Raw genomic sequence first — 26,218 nt, forward strand, 5'->3', positions numbered from 1 at the left:
AAGTGCTTTAAACTGCTGAACCATCTCCCCAGCCTCCCATCACCACTTTAGTTTTGAAAGGCAAGACAGATAAGACAGGGCTTGGGGAAGGCACTTCAGGAAGCGCATGGTGAGGTGTGGAGGCAGAGGATAGTGGTGCTCGGGGAGACCACAGGAAGTGGTTCCGGCCAGAACTGTGGAAGGCTGAAGGATAACAAAGACAGGCAGAGCTCCGGCTGCTTGTGCACTGAGACTGAGACACAGTGTTTTTCTCTCAGACTGGAGAGGAAGATTCTAGACATGGTGGCCACAGTATGGTATCTACTATGGTGGTCTAGGATGCCACTAATTAAAAGCTACAACAGCAGAAATAACAGAAAGGGGTCAGTTAGCTCTTTGTATGCAAAGCCAGGAGGACAAGGACACCAAATGGATGCCATGAAGAATGAGGGTTTGAAAATCCTGTCATATGTTTTGTTATGGTAGGAGGGAAGGAAAGTGATCCTGCTGCTCACCAAAGACAGCTACAAAAGAGCTGATCTGAATTATTAACCAGGAGACCTTAGATATACACTGTCCTAAATGGTATTTACCAGGTGGGCACTAAATTGACTGGAACTAAATTCTGCCTCTGCGTTCTCACTGCCACATTTAAAGAGCTCCACCCACATGTGGCTGTTTACTGTTCTGCAGTTTTGATCCAGGACATTTCTAAAATGACAGGACGGTTTATGAGGCAGCGCTGACTGGTGTCCTTCAGAGCTGATATCATATGCTTTGAATTATAAGACTACAATTGCGAGTGCTTACTTTCGTTGTTGATGTTTCTGGATGGTTCTGTGCAATTCTTGTACTTCATGTTCTAATTCTTTCTTCTCTTGCAGAAGATCACCTATGTTGTGCTGCAGCTCCTCCGCTTCTTCCTCAGACTGCTGCCTGGATGCTTTCAGCCACCGGTCTTCCCTTGGCCTCAGTTTTAAGTGCTGCAGTATGTCTTCCAGTCTAGACACCTCCTTCTCCTGAACAGACAAAGTGCATGCATTATAGAGACCCCAGAGGGCACCTCTCCCGCGCTGTTGGCAAAAGTTGAAATTAATTGGTTAAAGTGGTTGTCTATGGCCTGAAAAATAGTGGGAATTCTGAGACTTCAGCGTGGCATAGAAGGAACTGGCAGCTTCACTAACTCTTCCATCAGCCTCACTACGCATTAGAAACACCATGCCTCCCTGTCTCCAGAGTTCCACATCAGAAGAGACACATGTAAGTCTCCCTCTTCTCTGAACACAGAGAACTGCTTAAATAGGTTCCCAGAAGAAGAGGTATTTTTGCCTGCATTTTGCAGAATAAATGAGACCCAGTTTCAAGAAATAAGAAGCTAAAGCATGAGGGGAATGAAAGCACATTTGAGAAGCTGTATGAATCACATACTTCTGGAGAGTAAAAGAAGCAATTTGAACAAGTATCCATAAATGCTTAACAGACAGCACTGTTGTTACAAACTGAACATCAAAAAGCCACAGAGAACGTGAGTGATTACCACAGTAGCCATAGGAATGCACGGGGACCCGGTGGACCAAGTGTGAGCTGCTAGGAGGGACTATGGCCTGGGACCAGGAGCCCTCGCCTCGTTATTCCCTCAGTGGACTGAGGAGGGAGGAAAGAAGAAAGCTCCAAGTGCTCAGAGCTCAAACGAGGAGCTTGGAATGCAGTTTATTATGTTAGAACCAAAAAGTCAGAAGGCAACTGGATTAGGAAGTACTCACTTCTTGGAACCTAGCCTAAGGAAAGAATAAGAAGCACACAGTCAGAGATGCTGGACTGATGGAAGGCGTGCAGCCTGATCTAAAACCAAACCCTGAACCCTTTTAAAAACAATAAAACATAGTTTAAAAAAAAATCCACACAGTCACCTATAACATCTACAAATAAAAAATGGTATATAGACATTAAAATGCTGTTTAAAAATTATTTGTAGGGACTGGAGAGAGAGCTCAGTTATACTGTTCTGTTACTTAACAGTTTCCTCCCATATTGAAACAGTCTATCCTATAGGAACGCTCCTTAAGCAGGAACTCAGAGTAGCTTCAGGAAGTCTCTGAAACTGACCGGGTTCGCAGGGCCCCTTCCTGCCAAAATAAGCAGAGAGCAGCAAAGAGACTTTGGAGCTCAGAGCAGCTGCCTGGAAGAGGTGGAAACCAGCTAAGCTGTGTGGAAGAGGTTTAGACCGGCTGAGGCACCTGGGAAGGGCCGAGCTGCCTGTAGGCTGTGTGCCCTAGGTTCCCGGCCTCTGTGTGCTGTGCTGGAGTGGGCCTCGGTGATGAAGCTGTCTGTGAGTTATCTCTGCTCCTGTATGTAATGCCCTCACCCCTATTCCTGTAGGTAACCCCAATAAAACTCATTGGTTCACTATGTTGAACTTTGGTGGTATCTATACTTTCAGTCTGCTGTAGGCTCTCTACCCAGGTGAGTAGATGTCTTTGCTGTGTCTCCCAGAAAGTTTTGTCACACAACAGTTCTTTCAGAGGACTCTCAGAACCCACACCAGGCTTCTCACAAAAGCTGATAACTCCAGTTCCAGGGGATCTGACACCCACTTCTACCTCTGAGGGTACCACATTCATATTCACACCCTCTTGACACACATATACATGTAATTAAAACTAATAAAATCTTAAAATTATAAAGTCCTGGGTATTAATTACTTCTAATGTTAAATAGGAAAACAGAATTCAAATGTGCACATAAAAGTAACTGAAAAATCATAATAATCATCAGCTAACCCAGATAACATTCACACCCAAACTCACTGCATGTTGTTTATACGTATCTGCATATGCAGGCAAACATGCACATGTAGAGCATGCTCACATATATCTGACAGCTTTACATAAACACTAACATACAGCTAACAATAGAAAAACCATATAAAAATGTGTTGGTTTTAATACTGAAAGCATTTTAGAACACAGCTAAACCAGGCTTTGGCCTTAAGAACTTATTACCGTCTTCAAAATCGTATATTAATAAGTAAATGTTTGGTTCTTAAATATCATCCCTATAATCTCACTTCTGGGGTCTACCCATGTATCCGTCAACTCATGTGTGCGTACATCTCAGGTCCTGGGAGCAGTGAGGACAGAGTTGTATTTCCCACTTACCAGGTTATGGTGCTCTGGGATGCTACAATGCTGCACACCCACATGGATATAGGGAACAGCAAAGTTGGCGGGAGGAGGTCCATATATGATGGGAGCCCCAGCAGGAGGTGGGCCATAAACCACAGTGCCAGGAGCCAGAGGTTGGCTGTTGTTGGGCAAAGGAGGCGATGGTGCATATAGGGCCATTCCCTGGGGTACAGGAGAACCATCAGGAAGCACAGTATACATTACATATCCAGGAGGAGGCACAAATAAGGGTTCTTCTTGGTCATCCAGTCTACTCTCTTCCTGGCTATCTCCTCCACTGTCTGCATCTTCTAAGAAATAAACAGCAAAGTATGGTACTAGGTAAACAGACTTAGGAAGAAACAACAGCACTTCTACCAAGACACTACAGATGTAAAACAGAACCGTAAAAACAGTCAACTGTAGTTGTGAGAAACAGATCAATACGCAGCATTTTCTGCAGCCAACATTTCATGTTTCGCCACCATTAATTATTTATTTATCAGTAATAGCAATCACGAGTATCTGCTTCATGCTACTTAAAATATCAGCAGAGATGCGTTATGAGATTTTGAGACAAGAGCTCAAAATCAATTATTGCCATGACATGTAGCGCTCTAATTTGATGGCTTACTTCTTACTTATTTCCCCTAAAGGCAGGCACTGTGTTTGCTAACCTGGCAATAAAGAAAGCACACACCAAGTATTCTCCCAGAAAACAGTTCCTGTCTGTTTGCCTTTGTATCGCCAGGACTTGTACTAACAATGCGCTACCTCCCCATCCCAACACATACTTCCTTAATTAACAGATCACCAAAGTGTAGCATTATGTCATACAGATCAACAGGCTCAGAGCATCAAAATAAATTGACCATGGCCACAGAGTTTAGATGTATCAAAGTCTTCCTCATTGCACAGAGGCTGGAAGACTACACTCTGACAATTTTTTAAAAAGATTTATTTACCTATTATTATGTATTATTATTACATGTATATACATGTATATATTATTATGTATACAGTGTTCTGCCTGCTTGTACCCCTGCAGGCCAGAAGAGGGCATCAGATCACATTATAGATGGTTGTGAGCCACCATGTAGTTAGTTGCTGGAAAGTGAACTCAGGACCTCTGGAAGAGCAGTCAGTCAGTGCTCTTTACTGCTGAGCCATCTCTCCAGCCTCACTCTGACAATTTCTGTAGAGCTACTATGTAAAGCCTTGATAAAATAAATGGTCCAATACCCCAGGACTCAGAAGCACAAGCAAGCTCATGCTCAGGTGGAATGGAGGAAGGACAGTGAGACAAGCACCACACAGAGGACAGTCTTACAAAACCATGAGGACAAACTGGTTTGGGAAAGAAAAGAGGAAGGCAGACACTACAGAAACATGGTTTAAATGTGGAGGGTCAGGGGTGAGGGTGCAACTCAGCAGCAGAGTGCTGATCTAGCATGAGCCAGGCCTGTGTTCATCCCACAGCACTGAAAGCAAACAAACACATGTAAAGGTAGAGACCTGAGGAACATGGCATGCTGCCAGTATCTTTAGATCAGTGGTTCCTAGCCTTCCTAATGCTGTGGGACCTTTACTATAGGTCCCTGTGTTGTGGTGACCCCCAACCATGAAGTTATTTTCATTACTACTTCATAGCTGTAGTTTTGCTAGTTCTGAATAATAAATATGCAGGTACCTCAAAGTACCTGTGACCCACAGGTTGAGAACCACTGCTTTAGACAGAAAACCTATAGGAAGATAGGTTACTAGTTGATACACGGTCACACAGGATCTCAGAGTAAGGTAAAAAGTTGTGGACGGCACCTGTGGATTTCAAGCAAACAGTAAAAGGCTATTGAATGGGTAAGAGAAACGCAACTCTCCTTGTATGGTGTGACCTACCTCTAAGCAGCCTATGTCTGATGGGTGAATAGACCCAGTATCCCGAAGAAGGCAGAGGTCCACTGCTGTCCTTCTTTTCTTGATGTTCAGGATGCTGTTTTCTAAGAGGAGTAGAGGCTGTATACTTTAGACCCAAACCAGAGTCCTTGGTGGCCTGGGAACTATGGCTGGAAACCTAAGATAAGTGACAGGGGAGAACACTGCCTATTAACCAATGGAAAGGCTGATGTGTCCAAGTGTACAGCCAAGGTGAGATACATGAAAAGTGAGAAAGGATGTTATTTGCTTATCATGATTCGCATTTCTCACAGACAGAAGCAAAAAAAATGATCACACAGTTATAATCTACAGTCCACACATATGGCTCAGCTTACTGACATCTGTTTAACATGGCAGTGTGGCTGAGCAGGGAGGACGATGTAAGCAATGGCTGCAGCCATGTCAGACTGCTCTGTGAAAAGGGAAGGGCTCTCTTTACAAACTCAGGGAATAGCGTCCATTTCCCACCCTGTTGTTCTGGCATTTCTCTGGGAATAGGGGTCCTCCCTCACAGTACTGCAGTGGTAAAGGTATGCTAGCTGGCTGTCTGACTGAGGTTATTTTATGCCACAATTTTCAATGAGAGAAATAAAAGCAAATTCTCTGTAAGTGATCAGTTGTAAGTGTCTTCCTTCTACCTGCACTCACCACCGCTAGTGGTTTTTCTTCTTCTGCTTTGTCCTCAAGGGCCCAGCAGCTAAGGTGAAGGAAAGCAAACACCTTCCAGGAACCTAGAGGTCAGTGCTCTGCTGCCCTGGGAGCACGTGCTTCTGCTCTCCCTGTTCCCCAGTCTGTGAGTCCAGTTTCCGAGTGCACACTTGGCGCAGGCGGACAGTGTTTCCTGCTTCTGTTTCTGGCCTCCAGCCTTGGTTACACTCGGGTGTTGGTTTCCTTCAGATTTCTGGGAGGAGGATTCTGCTTGTAGGTTCTGGTTGAGACTACGGTCAGAGCCCTGGGACCCTACTGTCTGAGCTGCTGCTCCCTGCTGCTGCTCCCAGCCGACTCTCGCCTTGGCTTTGGCTATGTCCTGCTTGGATCCATTCCTCCTCACTACCAAGCTCATTCCTTAATATTATCTCTTCTCCCCAGCTCCACTCATCTAGCTCTGGTCTCTCTATCTTTCACTTGAGCGATTCAGACAGCGCACAGAAAGCTCACCTAGCTGTAACTCCAGCCCCATGCTTGGCTAGAATACACTTCTGAAGTCTTGATTCTATTAACCATAGTCTCATTTTCCCATGACACATACAATGGGCCCTTTTTAAAATGGATGGCCACTGTGTGAATGAGAAGGTCCCGTAGGCTCCTGTCTGAACACCTGGTCCATCCCTAGTTGGTGGCGCTGTGTGAGGAGACTTTGAAGCCTTTTGGACTCCCAGTGCACTCTCTCCCTCTGCCTTGTGCTTGTGGTTCAAAATGTGCACGTTCACCTCTCTGTCCCTGTTGGCCGCTTCCCCACCATGGCAGGCTCTTTGGAATTTCAAGCCCAGCGAACGGTCTCTTCCTAAGCTGCTTTGGTCATGCTTTAATCACAGCGGCAGACTTATGCAACACAGCCCCAATCTGCCCCTCAGCTCTAGCTTCAACACTCCTAGCCAACTGTCTAGCCCTACAAGGTTCCTTGCAGTGGCCACACCGGCCCTCCTCTTTACACAAGCTGTCTCCTCCCTCTTAAAGCCCTGCACTGTATGCTTGCTTACTGCCAATCTGTTGTCACCGCATATCACTGCTCTCTAATGCCTCTGGCGCGGCCCATGAGTTCTGAGTGCAGGGATATATCCTCCATCACAGTGTACTAATACAGCCTAGGCTGGTAATCACTCAAGGACTGTTCTAAAAAGGAAATGAAACCTAGGCCTCCATCACTCTGCCCATACCTCTGCACAATTCTACACTCATTGTCCTTCAGCTCTGTGGGCTTAAGTCATCCTATCCTTTTATCTACTTCCTGGCACTGGCCATGAAAAGGCAAGTATGATTTTCTGTGGGATAGCTCTATTTTCAGATCTCAAATAACACAAACACTGAAGAAGCAAACTGTATGTCTCAGCAGAGAAGTGTTTTCAGCATCCGATAACAAATTTGGGGAAGGAGAAATTGTCACTTTCAAGAAAATTCAGTATACTACTAGCAACGCAGAATTCCTACTTTTGATGATGATGGTGGTGGTGGCATAAAATACCAACAGCCTTGTCCTCTGAAGGGATCTGCCATGCTGCTGATGTACTCGTTCTGAGCAGAAACTTCATGCCGGAGCTCAGCAATCTCCTCTAGGACGCTGTCAATGCCTCCTTTTTTATCTGCAGAGGAAAACCACTGCATGAGGCTACCATGCACTCACAGGCATGCTTTCTCTCCCAACACAGAAAAGAAGACTCCATGAGCGCCAGCAGAACCCACCATGTCCCCAAAGCTGACTCTCAGCTCGCCCCTGGGTAATTAATTCTTTCTGAACACTAAGAGAACATCCTGCTGTGCACTGATTATAAGGTAATTTACAAGAAGCAAACAGATTTATAAACATTTTTAAAAATTATAGTCTTCACCTTTTCTTTCCATAATCAAATTCCCCAAACACCACACTTTAAACTGCTTTTTAGATTGTTTAACTTATCAGTGATATGTGACTCTAGATCAGACATGACACTGACCTCCTGAATTCACTAAGTGCTTTTCTCTAAAGGCAGGAGAAGGCAGTTCAGTTTTCCAACTTCAGAACCAGCCCGAGTCAAAGCGCGATATTACTTTACCAGTCCCTTTGAGGCTCAGCACATCCCGAAGCCTTGTGATTTCAGCCCTTTGCTTCGCCATGGCCTCGTTCAGGGCCTCGATCTCTAGCAGCTGTGAGTTTGCTCCTTTAGAGCCTAGGTCTGCATTCTCCATCTCCATTCGGAACTATTAAAAACCACACACACAAAGTTGCCAGTGAGCTCACCAAGCGACGACACAAAGTTGTCAGTGAGCACACCTAGACACATTTAACCTTGTTTTTGTGTACATTTTGCCAGTGAGGAAGCCATCACACCTTTTTCATTTTCACGGCACTGCATAGGCGAGGCTGAAGTGCTGCCTACTGAGTGTACTTCAGTGTGCTTTCAGCCATCACCTTAGCAACCTAGGAGCTAGCAAGAGGGCAGCTGCAGGCAGCAGCACTGACCTGCCCCTCTCTCCCCCTGAGAAGGTGTTGTAGCAGCTCGATCTCCGCCTCAGCTCGGGTCAGGTCCCTGGCTGCTTGCGTGGCCTTTCTGCTCAACTTCTCTGCCTCCTGTAGCTCCTATGGACAGAAAGGGACAAGACGCTGCTGTCGTGAATCCTCCTCTCCAGTCTCTTCCTCTCAGAGTGAGCCCCTGCTCCCACCCTATTACCAGCCTGGCTTACTCCTGCACATGTGGCACGAAGCCTGACCTAGCCCGGGCAAGCAGAGGGTTCAGCATGAGGAATAAGGACTTCCTCTCCATTATGCTACTTTCCCATGGCTGTCTTTCTGGGTTCTCATTTGTTGTGTCTTCCTCCTAGGATCTACTATCTCAGCTCATTAAAATCTGTGTCCCAGGAGCACGATAACCAACACTCCATGCAGAGCACTAACAGCCTGCATGGTACAAGATTCTCATGTACATACACAAAATAAACATTTAAGGCTCAAGATGAGCATAGTGGCACACACCTTTAACCCCAGCACGTGAAAGGCAGAGCTAATGGATCCCCCTGAGGTGCAGGCCAACCTGGCCGACATAGCCAAGTTTTAGGCCAACATGGGCTCCATAGCCAGTTCTAGGACAACAGGGCTACATAGAGAGATCCTATCTCAAAAAACAAAAACAGGGGCTGGAGAAAAGGCTCAGAGGTTGAGAGTACTAGCTGTTCTTCCAAAGGTCCTGAGTTCAATTCCCAGCAACCACACCGTGCTCACAACCATCTATAATGAGATCTGGTGTCCTCTTCTGTCCTGCAGGTGTACATGTAAGCAAAACACTATGTATGTATGCATGCATGCATGTATGTATATGTATGTGTGTGTGTATATATACACACACATACAAAAATAAAGCAAACAAACAAGAAGAAAATAGAAAGGAAAACAAAATTTGAGGCTCAGAGGGACTGAATGGTGAGCCTTCCATACTTGAATCCAAGCACATACTCGCAGTGACTGCTCTAAGGAGACTGCTATCCTTTGATATTCATTTGATGGTTCCAAATAAATTCCTGAGGGTTGTGATGGAATATAAGCACTGGGTTGCAGGAAAAGCAGACAGTGTCACGGCAGTTTGTAAGATGACCGAAGTTTGTGCCAATGATCAGTAATGGCACGCTGCTGTATTTTTGAGACAGTGTGATGAAGACGTCCCAACTGACCAACTGTATGGACTAACCTCTGCTCGCTCCTGATTAATTCTCATAACTGTCCCATGCAGGGACTTGAGCTGGTCTTTAGCAATGGTGAGCTCAGCTGCAGCTAGTTTATCAGAAGCAGCCACAGCTTTCTTCAGACTCTTCAGTTCTTTATCCAAACCAAGAAACTGCTCCTGAGACTTAGCATCTTCATGCTTCTTCTGCAATAGAAGAATCGTTCAGAGGCAATGCACTGAGACGCCAGCTCCAAGAGAGCCAGGCTGTACCTGGATATAGGCCCATGTCTAGAACAGCACCTGACGCATACTAGACGCTTCATAAATAGTCACCGAATATTCACTTCAAAAGAGAGAAAAACTGTGTGTGTGTGTGTGAGTGAGTATACACATGTGTGTAGATGTAGAGGCCAGAAGAGGCATCATATGTCCTTCCCTATCACTTCCCACTGAGTCCTTTGAGACAGAATTTTTCTTGGGGCCTGTGTTTTCTTGGCTAGACTGGAGCCATCAAGGCCTAGCATCTTGTTTCCGCTTTCCTCACAGCTCCTGCAGGTGGATGCAAGACACCTGTTTGTTGTGTGGGTTGTTAGACTCAGAACTCTCATCCTCATGATTGTCAGCACTGCTCCCAACACACATAAAAATTTTAAAATACTGTTTCTCTTAGTTAAGATTCTTGGGCTAGGGGCCCTGGAGAGATGGCTCAGCAGTTAAAAGCACTGACTGCTCTTCCAAAGGTCGTGAGTTCAATTCCCAGCAACCACATGGTGGCTCACAGCCATCTATAATGTGATCTGACGCCCTCTTCTGGCCTGCAGGTGTACATGCAGGCAGAGAAGTCATATACATAAAATAAATACATCTTTTTAAAAACAAAAACAAAGGCAAAGATTCTTGGGCTAGAAACATGGCTCAGAAGTTAAGGGCATTGGATCCTGCTCCAGATGACCTGGGTTAGATTCCCAGCACCCACCTGGCAGCTCACAACCATCTGTAACTCCAGTTCCTGGGAATCCAACAGCCTCTGTGGCCTCAGGAGGCACCAGGAATGCATGTGGTGCATAGACATACACACAGACAAACATCCCACACATAAAATAAATACTATTTAAACCAGCAACTTCCCAATCCCCAATCTTATTTCTTGGCACAACCTTCAAAATAACTGTACAAGGCTTATATATGTTGGTGAAGACCTTGACATTTGTGAGGGCACTGAAATGGACACATCACACAGGGTCTCAGGCTTAACAAGTTTGGCCTTTAACAGTGGCGATTAGGAGAGGAGATGGGACTGAATATAGCCATTTCCCCATTTTACAAAGGGCAGCTGGTTGCTCTGTGGAACAGTGTAGAATCAGGGAGTCGGCTAGGTAGCCAGAGCAGCTGTCCAGAAGGAGGGTTATGGTTAGACAAGCGTGGTGAAGTCAACAGGACTTGCAGACTAAGGGGTTGCTATGGGATACATCGCTTGCTGAGATGGAGACAGACACGGCAGATGAAAGAAAGGAGGCATCCATCACACAGCGAGATGGGGGTGGGGTGCTTTACTGGTGAAGACTGATGCCATGTGAAATGTGACAGTGAGGCTGTAATGACGCCACTGTGTTGGAGGATGATGCTCCACTTTCCCCAGGACATGCAGACCCGAAGGAAAAGTGAAATGGAAGAAAAAAAAAAAAAGACAAGGAACTTGAAGCTATTTATGGGTGAAGAGACTCAGTTTAATTGGCTGTGGATTTTAGGCTGGACTAGAAGGAAAGCAGAGGCTGAGAAGCTAGAGGCTGAAGAGCCAGGAGCTTGAGGAGGCTGGAAACGGGTTATTCGCACAAAGAGGCTGTGATTAGAGGCAGACACGGCAGTCTGTGGTTTCAGAAGTGCTGAGTGAAGTTTCTGACTGTGACTCAGGAGATGACACTGGGGTGAAAACGCTACAAGAGAAGCCAGGGTATTAGAAAGGGAAATGAGGACTTTAAAGTGATTCCCACGGATACACCCAGGTGGGCACAGTGTCTAAGGTGCAGAGCTCATCTCATTCTTATCATTTGTTAAGGATCACCTAAACGGCCTAGCGCTGGCTCGCCCTTCTCCAAGCCGCGTTTCCCTCCATCGAGACACACTCAGGACCATGACCGAGCAACAAGTACCTGGTATGAGGTCCCGTTCAGCACTGTGCCAGCAACACAGAGCTGAGTGTGCTCCCTGCCACTGATCCTGTCACCAGGGACAGGACCTGGCAAGCAGGTCCCTTACTTTTCTAGATTTCCCACCTTCTTCTCTAACTCCTGGAGTTGAGCCAGAATTCTTTCCTTCTCTTCGTCTGCTTCCTGAAGCTGGAGGTCTGTAAGGCCTTGGATTTCTTCCATACTTTTTAGGTTCTCTTGCAAATAGTGAATTTCATTTTCTAATTGCTGGATTCTTGCATTATGCTGCCTTTTATCAAACTTAATCTGTGAGGAAATAAAATTAAGAATTCTTTTTTTTTTTTTTTTTTTTTGAGACAGGCTGTTGGTATACAGCCCAAGCTAGCCTTAAACATGTGACATTCCCACCTGCATCTCCTGCGTGCTTATATATACATACACACACATATGGAAACACATACACACATACATATGTGTGTATGTGGGTGTGTGTATAATGTTTTAAGCAAAATAAGAATGTCATGAAGCTATCATTTCCTTACCAGGGAACATAACAAGGTTTGTACTAAACAGCGACCAAAGATGGTTTGATCTTATTCTCCAGGATTTGAATGTTTGCCTTAATGTGAACATCAGTAGGTTCAAAACAGACTCTGGCATAACACTACATTTTAGCAAGTGTGGTATTAGTTATCTGCTCATTATAAAATATCTCTCACTTGCATTCGAAACAAGGAAACCACTGTTACAAACAGGCTTGACTTTGACATCAATAACCATACTCAGAACTGGATTTTAGTCACACTAAAGTTATTATGAGTGAAAATAACAATGGGTTTGCTGACTTTCCATGCTGAAAACATTTGCTCAAGGCTGCCCTCTGGCTGCCTCTGCCCTTTCTTACTCTGGCTTCAAGTGCTCTTTCACAGGCCTGCTTGAACTCCTCTTGTCCACTTGCCAGTGTCTCTTGCTGGAGAGCCATTTCTTCATGGAGCTTCCTCTCTCTGCCTTGTGCTTCCTCTTTTTCCCACTGGGATCGTGCAAGGATTTCACTGAACTGTTTCTGCAGATCAGCAAGACTTTTCCCTAAGATGTCTGAAGGACTATGGATTCTAAGGGGGAAAAAACAAGATGGTATACATTTGACATTTAATTTGATGAAAACATGTTAACATTAAGAATAGAAAGCACTGCCGGGTGTGGTGGCGCCTGTAATCCCAGCACTCGGGAAGCAGAGGCAGGTGGATCATCGCTGTGAGTTCGAAGCCAGCCTGGTCTACAAAGTGAGTCCAGGACAGCCAAGGAAGACACAGAGAGACCCTGTCTCAAAAAACAAACAACAACAACAACAAAAAAGAATAGAATGCACTATGTGAAGGGACTGGTATGAGTTGCAGCATTTTTCTCAGCTGCTGCTCTGAAGACACAGGCTATGGGTAAGTGTCCGCAAACTCAGCAGTGTGCTGGTTTTGTACTTATTCCCTGCCAAAGCTGCATACTATGGCTCTGCTGACACAACGAACCTTCGAAAGAGAGTCTTAAATACCTTAACGCTATTATTAGAATTAGGCAATCTTGCATCATAGTCTTTCAGAAGCATCAGTCAGCCATACACAGCCTGAGGAGGGAGCTCACGGCTGGCTAGCTCTCAGGTAGGAAGGCCCCTTCTAACTCGTTCCTGCTTCTCCTTACCTCATTTCCCCAGCTCCTAGTTTCAACTTTCTCCTCAGCTCGTCTACACGAGCTGCTACTTCCTCTGGATGAATCAGACCATCAACCACATGGTTGAGGTGATTCTGGAAATCCTTCAGCTGCTGCTTTAATAGGTCATTGTCATCCTGTGTGTAGGAGTGAAACGGAGAGGAGGTGTTATCTGCCATCAAATATTTATTATTAACAAATACTTGAACAGATCTTGACCACACAATGAAATTCATATGATGTATCTTTCAAATGAAAAGAATTGCTAAAACGTTCCCACGGTATGAAGAAAAATGTTTCTATGTTCTGAATGATGAATGTTATTCCTTGACCGCCTGTAATCCCCTCGGGATTGCTCCACTTCAAATCCACTGTAGCACTGTTAATGACAACAGAGGAGCTAAAATGGCAAATACACTTTTAAGTGCCTGTGACATCTAGGTCTCATCTGTCCCTCTCCTTACCCTAAGACAGCCTTCTCTGGACAACAGACTGTCCTCCCCTACTTTACAGTTTTTCAACTTTCAGAAGAAACCAGACTTTGCAGTTCTCTCCCCTACTGTGTGGAGGCAAGTAGCCCCAGCTCCTGGACAAGCCGGGCCCTCAGGGTAGCAGTAACACGGCAGTGCACCCGGTCGCCGTATTCTTTACATTCTGTCTTGTTTTTATATATATCGTTATGTTTCTGGTAAATCACATGAGAGACTCAATATTTTATTATAAATTAGCTTTGTGTTAGGGTAGCTTTTTCTTACTATACTAAATGTGAAGAGAACCTCTGCACAGTGGGGTTCCCTTTCAGACCCTGGATTAGGCACAAACCACATCCAAATACCTATTTTCACAGAGAGATCACAGAAAAGTTAAAGCAGCTGCTTTCTGACCTTGCAGGTGTAATTTTCTAAAAAGATAGATTTATACAGTATTCTGCGTGCATGTGTGCCAGCAGGCCAGAAGAGGGCACCAGATCTCATTATAGATGGTTGTGAGCCTCCATGTGGTTGCTGGGAATTGAACTCAAGACCGTTAGAAGAACAGCTAGTATTCTTAACCTCTGAGCCATCTCTCCAGCCCGCAGGGGTAATTTTTAAGAAGAGAAAAAGGGAAGGTCTATACTAGAATGGGCTACAATGCAGTGGTATATTTTGATTGGGTATGTTAATTAGGTGAGCCAAAGAAGGCTTCTGATTGTTGGATTTTAATACTTTGATAGCTGGACCTTGAGAGTCAGTCCCAGGAAGAGGAAGTGCCCTAGTAAGGGAACTGACCTTGGGGCTAGCTTCAGGAATGTAATCTAATGGTTTGGAAGGCCAGGGAATGGGAGAGAAGGGTAGAGCCTACCAGAACCATGGTTGTCACACCTGAGCTGGCCTGAGTTCAAGCTTCAAGATTGCACTATTATAAGCACATTGAGGATAATGAGGCTGAAGTGTGATTTTCAGGTTAGGTATAGTAAATGCATTTGAGACATGTTATTTTCAACTTGCAGTAGATTTGTCAGGACATAACCCCATTATAAACCAAAGGACAACTGTACTGCCTAATCCTGGCCACAGGTGATCTGACTCAAGGCCAGTCAGTCCACCGATGACCCAGAAAATGGGTTCTTGCTGTCTTCATAATTGAAGCAAGATACAGTACATGTAAAGTCTGTGCAAGAGTTGGATCTCAAACAACACATCAACTCAGAACTGGGGGTTCAGGCTGTGCCAACTATGATACACAGAGAAGTAGGGAAAAAGAGAGAGCCACTGAGTCTCTAAAAGACTGATCAAATGACTTTGACTCTTAGCAAGTGTTTTGATAATAGTTTCCTCCTAGATTGAAACACTCCATCCTTCAGGGAAGCTCCTTAAGCAGGAAAGTAAAGAATTCAAAACAGCCGCAGGAAGTTCCTGAATCTGACAGATTCCCTAGGCCCTTCCCTAGTCAGAGAGAGCAGAGCTAAGCTGCAAAACGACTCTTCATCACACCAGCTGCCTAAAGAGGCTTAGAATAACTGAGTCACCTGGAAAGAGATGCCTGCACGCTGTGCAGTGTGCTCCAGGTCCCCAGTTTCTGTGAGCGGTCACCTATGCTGGGGTGGGCCTTGGTGATGCAGCTGTCTTTAAGACATCTCTACTCCGGTTAAGTAACCCCTTACCCATATTCCTGTAACTAACCTCAACAAAATTCATTGGTTCACCAAGTTGGACTTCGGTGGTATCTGGCCTTTGGTCTGTCTACTTAACCCTATCTGGGGTGAGCAGACGTGTGTGTTGTGTCTTCCCAGGATAAGTTTGTCAAACAATAGCCAGCTATCTTCTTCTAGGGCTACCATGAGTTTGTTTTGGCGAACTGAGTTTTGAAAAAGACAAGAGTGGTATAAGCTGTACTCTATCTACATCAGGCCGGAAGGCCAAGTAGGATCTAGTTCTAACTAAGGCAGACCACGGTAAGCACCAGGCTTGGGAAGTTAACTTCTGTTTATATCTTAGAGTAAGGTTCTTGAAGACTTGATTTTAGTTCTTTTCAGTAAGAGTTGCATATTAAGTATTTCTATGTGAAAATATATTGGGCTTGTCTTTTCTTTTTTGAGACAGGGTCTCTCTATGTAGCGCTATAGTCCTGGAACTCACTATGTAGACCAGGCTGACCTTGAAATCACAAAGATTCACCTGCCTCTGTCTTCAGAGTGCTGAATTAAAGACAGAAGCCACTACTCCCAATTTGAATTATTCTTTAAAATATTTCAAAGAAAAAGGTATATTAAACTGAGACAATGTTAATAATAGAATAAATCAGGCAGTGGATCAAAGGAATTATTCTGTTTTTGTGATCATTTAAAATTTTCATATTAAAAATAAAAACAATCCAGGAAACACTCCAAACACAGAGGGATCTGTATGATCCCAGACAAAGATGAAAAACTGAAACATTTTTAATAGTATCTTTACTGAGAAGATTGTGAGAACTGTTTATAGTTAAGAAATCTTGAAAGAAAGAAAGAAAGAAAGAAAGAAAGAAAGAAGGAAGGAAAGGGAAAAGGTCAGGCAGGGTGGCACACAGTTTTAATCCCAGTACTCAGCAAGCAGTGTTCCAAAGAAAGAGAGGCTATGGTGGTTTTTTTTACCTAATAATTCAAGCTGCTTAGTACATGTCAGAGCAGGCTGCTAAATGACTGAGTAAAGACGTACGAGCATAGATTTTTGTTTGTTTGATTGGTTTGGTTTGGTTTTTCGAGATAGGGTTTCTCTGTGTGGCCTGGCTGTTCAAGCTGGCCTCAGACTCAGAGATCTACCTGCTTCTGCCTCCCAAGTGCTGGGATTAAAGATGTGTTACCACTGCTGGCCACAAGCACAGGTTTTTACCTGCAGCTGCTTAAGCTGTGCACGGAGCTCACTGTTCTCCTGTTGCTTCTCTTCTGAGGACTGGGCTTTGCCCAGGGCATCCCTGAGGGACTGTCTTTCTTTCTCCAGTTCTGTGTGAAGTGCCGATTGCTCTAGCTATTGTCAGAAGAAGCAAAGATATCAAAATGCAAAACAGTGGTAGTTTATGGTGGAAAACAGCAGAGGTATACATACACGTGTAAAGTACACTGCAACAGTTCTAAATTTATACTCTGAAACTTGAAAAACCCAACATCATTTTTCCACACATCTCTTGGACTTTAATATTTAATAAGGAATGCATATCAGAATTAGCTCAGCCTGGATAGCCCATCAGAATCTTCAAGGCAGTCCCCGTGGTCCTCAAATACCTGTATCAAAATAATTTCATTTACCTATTAAAAATGAGGGAGCTGAAGAGATGGCTCAGTGGTTAAGAGCACTGGTTGCTCTTCCTGAGGTCCTGGCATCAATTCCACGCTCCCACATGGTGGCTCACAACTGTCTAACTTCAGATCCAGGGGATTAGTTTTTTTGCAGCTTACCAAGAATGCATGTGATACACAGACATACATGCAGGCAATGCTCATACACATAGTTTTTGAAAATGCAGATGAAGCTTGGCCTGGTGGTACTTATTTATAATCCCAGCACTTGGGAGGCTGAGGCGGGAGGAGTGAGAGGCTGGTCTGGGCTACAAAATGAGACCTGGTCTCAAAGAAAAAGAAAGAAAGAGAGAAAAAGACAAAGGAAGAGAGAAAATAAGGGTAGGGAGGGAAGAAAAGAGGAAAGAAAGGGAGAAGGAAGGAAAGAAAAAGAAGGAAAGAACAAAGGAGGGAGAGAGGGAAGAAGGAAGAAACAACAAAATAAAACAAAACAGCAGATGACCAGCCCCATCTCAGATTTGACAGGTCAGAGTATCTATGGAATCTGCATCTAACATGCTGCACAATGGCTTCATTGAACTAAAGCGCACCAATCCAAGAGACCAGACCCTGTACTTTCTATGTGGCCTGAAGCCCAATCCGGGTGACCAATACCAAGTGAACGTTAAGGTTCTTATAACATTTTGGTCAAGACTTACCAAAAATAAAGTCAAGTATAAAAGATAACATCACTCAAACTAGGTAGGGCAGACTTGGGGGTGGGGGGAAAGGAATTCATTCTAAAGAGATAGAATTTAGAAATTTTATTTACTGTTATTAAAACAAACAAACATTTACTCATGTCGTTTTCCCCCCACCTGCTGTTTTCTGTTAATCTGATCCTGCCAAGGGTTTTATAAAACTTAGTGCTCTTGAAAAATACAATCCTTATACTTGGCAAGATACTGATCTCTGGTAAGTAAATAACACAACATTAGTCATTACAATACAAGTCCTATTTTTTATTCCTTTCCTAATCACACAGACACTGCAGCATGTGCTCTTATGTTTTATGTGTTTGTATTTGCTGGCATCGATGTCTGTATACCACGTGCATGCCTGGTGCCTGCAGAGGCCAGAGGAGGCCAGCCAATGCCCTGGAACAGGAGTTACGGAAGGCTGTGAGCCACCATGTGGGTGCTGGGTCCTCTAGAAGATCTTAACTGCTGAGCCATCTCTTCAGCTCCCCAAACTGTATTCTCACTCTAAGAAAGAATATGCTATATCTGGCCTCCCTCTACCTTTCTGCTTTTAATGTTTACCTTCTTTCTTCACTCTTCTTTTGTCCTTAGGTCTGAAGATACCTGAGCACTTCACTTCTCCCTAGGCTTTGTCAAGGTCACAGCCCTCTCCCCTCCCCGTTTCTTTCACTCCTACTTACCCCCAAGCCACAGCTGAGGCAGGACGCCTAACGGGTGGTTACCCACGACTATCTGCCTTTCAGAATCTCTTCCTTTCTATCTCTCTCACCTGTTTCACTTGCTGGACTACAACTCCTCAGGACAGATCCTCAAAGGCCAATATTTATTTACTTATTTCTTTATTTTTAAAGATTTATTTATGTATTATGTGCACAACATTCACCTGCAGTGTTCGCCTGCAGGCCAGAAGAGGGTACCAGATCTCATTTTAGATGGCTGTGAGGCACCAACTGGTTGCTAGGAAGTGAACTCAGGAGCTCTGGAAGAACAGCCAAAGCTCTTAACCTCTGAGCCACTTCTCCAGCCCTAAAGGATAATACTCATTGGATGGATAGTATTTTCTCTGACTTGCAAGTATAACAAACCAGTAGATCTTTCAACCAATCATAAAAGGAAATAGCAAACTAAAATTTAGTATCAACTTAAATAGACACTCTTTAAAAGTATTCTGAGACAACTAGGATTTAGCAAATACTAACTACCAAGGCTTTACTGCCCATTATCTCCTCCATCTCACCATCTACTATCTAATAGAGGAACAGGCTGTGGTGCTTGCAGCCCTGACAGGATCTGCCTACATTTTATACAGGGATACTGTCTGAACTCAGGACATCAGACTCTCAAAATATGCACTTCCATGTGTTCCATCAATTCGTATCCATTATACTAAAAATATCTAATATTAAGCCTGTGCCAGGTACAGTGGCTCATGCCTGTAACCCAGCACTATGAAGCTAAGGCAGGACAACTTCCGTGAATCCCAGGCCAGCCTGGGCTACACTACATAGTGAGATGCTCTCTCAAGAGAGGACAGATGACACAGTACCTGGCATGTGTTCTTACTTACCTGAGTAAGCCTGCGGAGTTTCTCCAACTCCTGCTTGAGCTGGCTGGTTTCAGCATCTTTTAGTTTTAGCTGAGTCTCTAGCTCAGCTTCATAGGCGCTGAGATCTCCCTGGGCTTGCTGCAGGGATGCATTTACCTCATGCTGTTCCTGGAGGGCACTTTCTAGCTCTGCAAGCTCCTGCAAAAGTTTAGCATGTTTAAATGCAGCATGCTGAGTGCTGCATAAGCATCTGCAAGCCGCTATAACTAACCCAAGCATCAAATGCTGGCCAACTGCTACTGCCCAGCACAGACAGACTTTATAAACAACAGGATGTGGTGTCATGCTGGCATATCCAAGTTGAAATACAGACTTGCCTACTAAATGTCACCTGAAAATTTAAGGTTCCAACATGTTGCTTTCCAATTTTGTGTGCCACTCTAGTCTTAAAGCATATGAGAGAGACAGGAGTGGGAAACAATTACAAAAAAGAGAGTAATTAAGTGTAACAAGGCCTGTTCTTCCCCGGACTTTGTGTTTTTACATTCTGTTTCATCATATCTTCAGAGTAGGCCTGGAAGGCAACTTACAGTGTATCGGTAAGCAACAGAAGAGCCACCTCAGTGATCACAGCACTGTGGAGTTAGAAAAAGGAGGTGGGCTGTGGACTTCCATCTCTGACTGCGAAGCCCACATTTTTCTGATTAAACCAAAAGAACAAGAAAGGACTAGCATTCTAAAGATGGCAGTAACTGGACTGAGGACTAACAACATCCTCAGTGTTAGCCACTAAGAAAGGCGAACACTTTCAAAGCTCAGCTCCTATGGTGGCACACCTTCATGCGTTAGTATACAATTTCCACTTTGTTTGTTTCTATGTAGCTCTGGCTGTCCTAAACTCACTTTATAAACCAGGCTGACCTTGAACTCAGCGATCCACCAGCCTCTGCCTCCCGAGTGCTGGGATTAAAAGGCATGTTCCACCACACCTGGTTCCACCTATTTTTTTTTTTTAGATATGAAAGAATTAACTCAAACTACACTAAATAAACAGGAAGATCCTGGATAACTTCTATTTGGTTTTTCAAAGACTACTACTTCTTTATGGAATGAAAATACTATATGTATTCAACAAAGGATTAACATTCAAAATATAAAGAATTCTTGCAAATCATTACCAAAAGAAAGGTGACCCAATAGAAATCTACTAGGCTGAGGAAATCTGAACTGCGAAGAATAAATGAAAGGTGTGTAATCTCTCCAGTATTTGAAGAAAATGAAGTTAAAATAAGATACTATTTTATATGAAACATAGAGGAACTATTAGTCAAATACAAAAGGAAAAGAAATCCAAAGTATACCAGCCTAGACTACACACACACACACACACACACACACACACACACACACACACACACACACAAAACTATAAAATCATCACTTTGGGGACAGTTGTAAAAATCTGAAGGCGGCTTAACTATTGGATGAACCTAGGGAAGTGTTGTTAGCTTCTCTAGGTGTGATGATGGCATTCATTGAAGCAATGTTGGAGACTAAAAGAACAGTGATGAAAGGATGAGGTTTGAAACTTTCTGAGCAGGAACAAAAAAAGTTTGTATTTATAAGATCCAAACTAAAATATTTATTCATCTAAGGAGGCTCAGAGATATTCAGACTTTCTTTCAATATTCCTGCAAATGTGAAAATTTTCATAATACAAAGTTGGGATGAAGATACCTTTTAAAATTCAGCAAATTGACCAACATGAAATCTGACATTCATTTCCTGCTGGTGTGGTAATGTGCACCTATTATCTCGGAATTCAGGCAGGAGAGGCAGGAGAGTCACAAATTCAAGGCCCAGTCTGAGCTACATAGTAAGATTTTATCTGATAGCATAGGGAAATCCTCAAAGGATGAGCAACAATGCAAGGTGTAACTTATAACCTCATGTCTGTTAGCTGCGAAATGACATCAGTTATCAAGTAATGAGAGTAAGATAAACTAGGTTACCCCTGTAATCGTCTGCATAAACCCAACATGAACACTTCATACATCATTTTAAGTAATACACTTTATTATTCCACTATTTGGTGACTTTCAAAAACATTCTTTAGATGTACGTATGTACATATGTATGTATGTACGTATGTATGTATGTATGTATACAGTGTTCTGCCTGCATGTAAACCTGCATGCCAGAAGAGGACACCAGATCACACTACAGATGATTGTGAGCCTCCATGTGTTGCCGGGCACCCAACTCAGGACCTCTGGAAGAGCAGACAGTGCTCTCGACCTCTGAGCCATCTCAGAGTGGCTTCTGATGGACAGGAACAGAACAGAAATAATCCTTCAGGTAAAGGGAAAATCGTGCTTCCACGAGTATATAGAATAAGAAGTAGTTATAGTTGTCGCTGTTCTCAACTTTAAAAACATACGCTAAATAGCCACTAATCCTTTTGTGACTTACAGTGGCACTATTTCTAACTAAATCTGGACATCATGTACTAAACAAGCAGAAAAACAAATCATACCTTCCTCATATTTTCTGCATCTATGGCAACTATTTCAAGTTCATCCCTCTCCTGCTTGACTTCTGTCAGTCTCTGCAGCAATGTCTCTTTCTCATCCTGCAGTTTCCTGCACTCACTCTGGGCCTGAGCTGCCTGGCCTTTGATGGTCCCCAGGTACTCTTGCAGTCCACTGATGACACCTTCCAAATCCTTCTTCAGAGCTTCGTTCGCTGCTATCTGGCCTATGCAAGATGAAATCAGAGGGGCAGTATGTATGTTAGAGGTGCTGTCTCTTTAGTGGTTGGTTATTAGCCAATACATAAGAAACTAAAGTAAAAAGAATATAACTTACTGGTTTCTTGTTATACCTTATTTTTCAAGATAGATAATTTATTTCTTATAACACAGGAATATTTTTGCAAGTATACATAAATAGGACAAGCATATTTATGAAAAATATTTCCAGGATGCCTGAATAATTCTATAAAAATGTAATTTCTATTAAAATAATAAAAAGGATATAATAGTATATGCTGATATATGTTATTTTGCAGGATACTTTTATGAAAACTTACAAAAACTTCTCTCAACAACTAATTATCAAGACAGAAACAAGTTTAAGGTGACTCACAGAATGGCATCTTTACACCAAGCTAGGCTCTAATTACCACATCCTATTTACTGTCTCCTTCCCCCACTCTTCTGAGAATGCTCCCATTTATATTTGCAAATACAGACCGCAGGCTTCTTTGTACCCAGTATCTCTAACTAGACAATGAGTTTCCTAAGGGCAATGGGCTCCTGAAAGGATTGCATGCCCCAGAAGACAATCCCCGACCAAGCTGTTCCTGATCATGCTGACTTCTTGCCTACTGAAGCCTGATTCACTGGTCACCAATATAACAAACCATAATAATACAAAATACTTTGTTTTATTAAACATTTTGGATAAATTCAGCAAGATTTCTCTATCAAATACTAGTACTGAGTTGAACTGTATGCAGCCAAGTCCTAGACTGTCCATCTGGGTACCTCCTGCTAACACGGAGACTACTCCCCAAGTGTAAAGCACACTTAGATTCTCACCATCGGTAAGCTGCTGTTCAAGGTCTTTGATGTCCTCGGTCTCTTTAGCAATTCTAGAGAGTATCTCATCCAGGCGGCTTTCCAGCTGTGTGTACTGCTTGTTCATAATGTCTAGCTGTTGTTCTTTACCCCTCGTCTGGGCTTTCATATGGGACTGGATTTCGTGGGAAAGTCAATACAACCCAAGTTTTAAAAACTCTTGAAAATAATAATCCTTAGCACCATTTTGTAAATATAGAAAATGTGACAATTGCATCTGCTCTGAGTTCGGTCCTGTAGTATTTTCATGTATGTGGTTCTTGTTAGAACCCCAGGATGACTTGAGATAAGACAGCTGATCAGGGAGGGTAAGCCATTTAGCTGGTAGGTCATATAGAAAATGTCAGTGTTATATGATTACCACTAAAATAGGCTTTTAAAAAAGGCTTCCAGAACACCGGTTATACTGAAAGACAGTATTTTACAGAGACAATCCAAAAGTATATTCCCAAATATAAATAAGCTTTATATCTGTGTACAAGGACTCTAAGAGAGTTTCCTTATGGGTTTTTATACTCACGAAATTTTTCATTGGGAGTTTTATAGGAAATAACTAAAGTCTTTTTAATTTGAAATATATATATAGTTTTGTTTTGAGACAGGGTTTCTCCATGTAGCCCTGGATGTCCTGGACTTCCTTGTAGGCCAGCCTGTCATTGAACTCACAGAGCTCCACCCGCCTCTGCCTCTGAAGTGCTGGGACTAAAGGCATGAGCTATCAAACCCGGCACTGAAAAATACATTTAAATGTACTTTCAAAAGGTTTACTGGCTTTCCGGAGGCTCGTAGAAAATGGAGACTTGTGACATTATTTCCTATCTCATTTGAAAAAGATAGATAAACTGCGAGAGGGAGCCCAAGGACCATGTATCCCAGCTAGTACTCAATTGCAGGGCTTTGGGAGCATTCCCTCAAACTACCATGGTCTGGGTGAAAACAGGCCTCCCTCACCAATCTGCACGCCCTCTTGTTCCTGCTCCCTGACAGTTATGGCATTACCAAACCACCGCTCACAGAAAGGAACGGATTATCTCCCTCAGGTGTGCTGGGAAACAGCAGCAACGATCCAGTCTAACCTTTCATTTCACAGACATAAGCCTGGGTTTCAGACCAATCAAAAGTCTTGATTGTCTCTTTAGGCAACAGCTCATTTGGAGACACAATAATTCCCAAGAGGAATTTTGCCTCTCCACTCACTCCACCCTTCCCCAACAGGATCAGAATAGAGCAATAAGGGCGAGTCATTAGGAGGACAGTTAGTGCCTGAGCAACAGCCGCTACTGTTTTAGAGCCTGAGACCTGTTGGATTATACAAGCAAGCACCCAGTTTGAGAGCAAATGAATAGCAGTGTCACCATCACTTTTTTTTTTTTACTTTTAATTTTTTTTTATTACTACTGGCAGATTTGATGGGATGTTCCAATCACCTTTCTCCCACTCCCCAATTACTCATCCTAACTCTTTCCTTTGCCACTTGGTTACTGTAGATAAGAGTTATTTCCTAATAGCACACCACGGATGGCTCAAGAATGGACACAAATGCTACTGTACTCTTAACCAACAGGTTAAAACTCACCGTTCAACGTGCACTACAACTTCTACATGCAGGGCAAGCATGTGGTTCAAGATGTCAATGCTGGGCACACGCGGAGCCACAGCAGACCCTGGGGTTTTTCGCAGCAGCAGAGCACAAAAGAGTTACTGTAAAAACAGGAACTTACAGACCTGACTCCTCCTCCTTCCAAGCCCTTTCTTTACATACAGAGGAAAGGCCGTACCTTAACTCCGAATCTGTGCTGTTACAACAGAGCCGAAAACAGTGGACGGAAAGCTTTCTAAGTTCGTACTCAAATTCACTTGCTCTTTCCTTTCTGACAGCCACATCTTGGCCAGCGCTTCTGCCTAAGTAACTTCCCAGTGACTCAAACCATGTCCCTAGTCAAGCGTGAGTGACAGTTGAGCTGGTCCAGTCACCAGCAGTCTCTGACACAGGCCCTGCCCCCAACTTTAAATCAAAACACAGGAAGCTCCCGAGGGCCAATCACACCCAAAGGCTGAACGATCACTAGGCTAATTCCCTCTAGGAAAGCAGCACAGTTCTTCATTGTCTTTGCCTGGTGATAATTGTTCCTCTGGTTGGGAAAATTCGGTAACTAAGTGGGATCCAATTTTTAAATGCCATTTTCCCATTCGAAACCTAATAAAATGTTTACGTGGTTTTGTTGTTGTTTGTTTTTATCTAAGTAGGCTTGGTTCAGAGCTAAGATTTTATTTTTCACTTTTAAGTTTTGGATTTTTGAAATTCTTTTGTGAGGAGAGGGTTGTTGTAGTAGCTTAAGCAAGGGCTCCATCTCTTGTCCTCTGAGGAGAGTAATTTAGTTTCTCTAAGTCACATTTCTACCCTAGGCAAATAGGAAACCAAGGATGAGAACAGAGAAGCTGCACTCTGGCAGCAGGACTAAAGCTTGGTTGGTGTACCTTACCCACCTGAGTAAATAGAGTCTAGCTACTCTCAAGACTTACACAGAGAGACCCGGTCTTGAAGTGCCCTTAACCCTAACCCCTCCCCTCCGAAAAAAAGCCAGGTGATGCTAGTGCACACCTTTAATCCCAGTACCCGGGAGGCGGAGGCAGGAGGATCTCTGTGAGCTCCAGGACAGCCAAGGCTACCCTTAAAAGCTTTTCTTGAACTACCCCCTTAAATTCCCACCCCCATGGGTCTCTTTGGCCCTTTCCTCTGTGTGACACTACACAAAAGCACAGCAAAAAGTTAAATTCCCTTTATTTCTAGAGTGCCATGGTTATTGGCTATAGCAAACACACAGTTCAGGCTTTACTCAGACTCAGGCCCATCAGGCTGCATCGTTCTGTCTTCTAGGGGGATACAGTTTACTACTGTAGGGCAACCCCTTCACAGATGGAAGACTTAATGCATAATTATAATAAAGTAAGATACTACTGACTGTTATACATCATGGTTTTCATCTAACAAAAATTCTTGAAAATAGTTAAGACTTTTGGGGCTGGGAAGATGGCTGAATTCGGATACCAAGCACGAACGTAAACAGGCCCGCACACAGGCATGACCCAGGGGCCAGTCTCTGAAGCTCACTGGCTGGCCAGTCTAGCTAAATTAATTAGCTCCAGATTCAGTAAAAGATACTGTTTCAAAAACTGGTTAATTAATTAATACATGAGTAAGAGAGAAAACAGGTGAAGATGACAACTACAGTGATCTCTGGCCTCCACACACATACAAT

At 43.6% G+C, this 26,218-nt stretch overlaps 1 protein-coding gene across 5 annotated transcripts in view; it reads right to left on the reverse strand.

Annotated features, from left to right (window-relative positions):
• The window catches only part of Cntrl (centriolin), a 72,113-nt gene that overhangs the window by 23,068 nt on the left and 22,827 nt on the right, over nucleotides 1-26,218 (reverse strand). For 2 of the 5 annotated variants that reach the window (XM_051166939.1, XM_051166941.1), the window contains 13 exons: nucleotides 22,920-23,073; nucleotides 21,855-22,075; nucleotides 19,340-19,516; nucleotides 16,629-16,763; nucleotides 13,270-13,415; nucleotides 12,482-12,689; nucleotides 11,704-11,883; nucleotides 9,455-9,634; nucleotides 8,236-8,352; nucleotides 7,829-7,973; nucleotides 7,227-7,378; nucleotides 5,040-5,214; nucleotides 3,092-3,454 (listed from right to left, as the gene is read on the reverse strand). In XM_051166939.1, coding sequence (XP_051022896.1) covers nucleotides 3,093-3,454; nucleotides 5,040-5,214; nucleotides 7,227-7,378; nucleotides 7,829-7,973; nucleotides 8,236-8,352; nucleotides 9,455-9,634; nucleotides 11,704-11,883; nucleotides 12,482-12,689; nucleotides 13,270-13,415; nucleotides 16,629-16,763; nucleotides 19,340-19,516; nucleotides 21,855-22,075; nucleotides 22,920-23,073 — 2,352 coding nt within the window. In that variant the 3' untranslated portion in view covers nucleotide 3,092. Of the gene's footprint in view, nucleotides 1-789; nucleotides 999-3,091; nucleotides 3,455-5,039; nucleotides 5,215-7,226; nucleotides 7,379-7,828; nucleotides 7,974-8,235; nucleotides 8,353-9,454; nucleotides 9,635-11,703; nucleotides 11,884-12,481; nucleotides 12,690-13,269; nucleotides 13,416-16,628; nucleotides 16,764-19,339; nucleotides 19,517-21,854; nucleotides 22,076-22,919; nucleotides 23,074-24,736; nucleotides 25,112-26,218 lie in introns of those variants that run through there. The other 3 variants (XM_051166943.1, XM_051166942.1, XM_051166940.1) reach the window with 3 other exon arrangements.

The sequence above is a fragment of the Acomys russatus genome, chromosome 24 (genome assembly GCF_903995435.1).
Source record: "Acomys russatus chromosome 24, mAcoRus1.1, whole genome shotgun sequence".
NCBI lineage: Eukaryota > Metazoa > Chordata > Mammalia > Rodentia > Muridae > Acomys > Acomys russatus.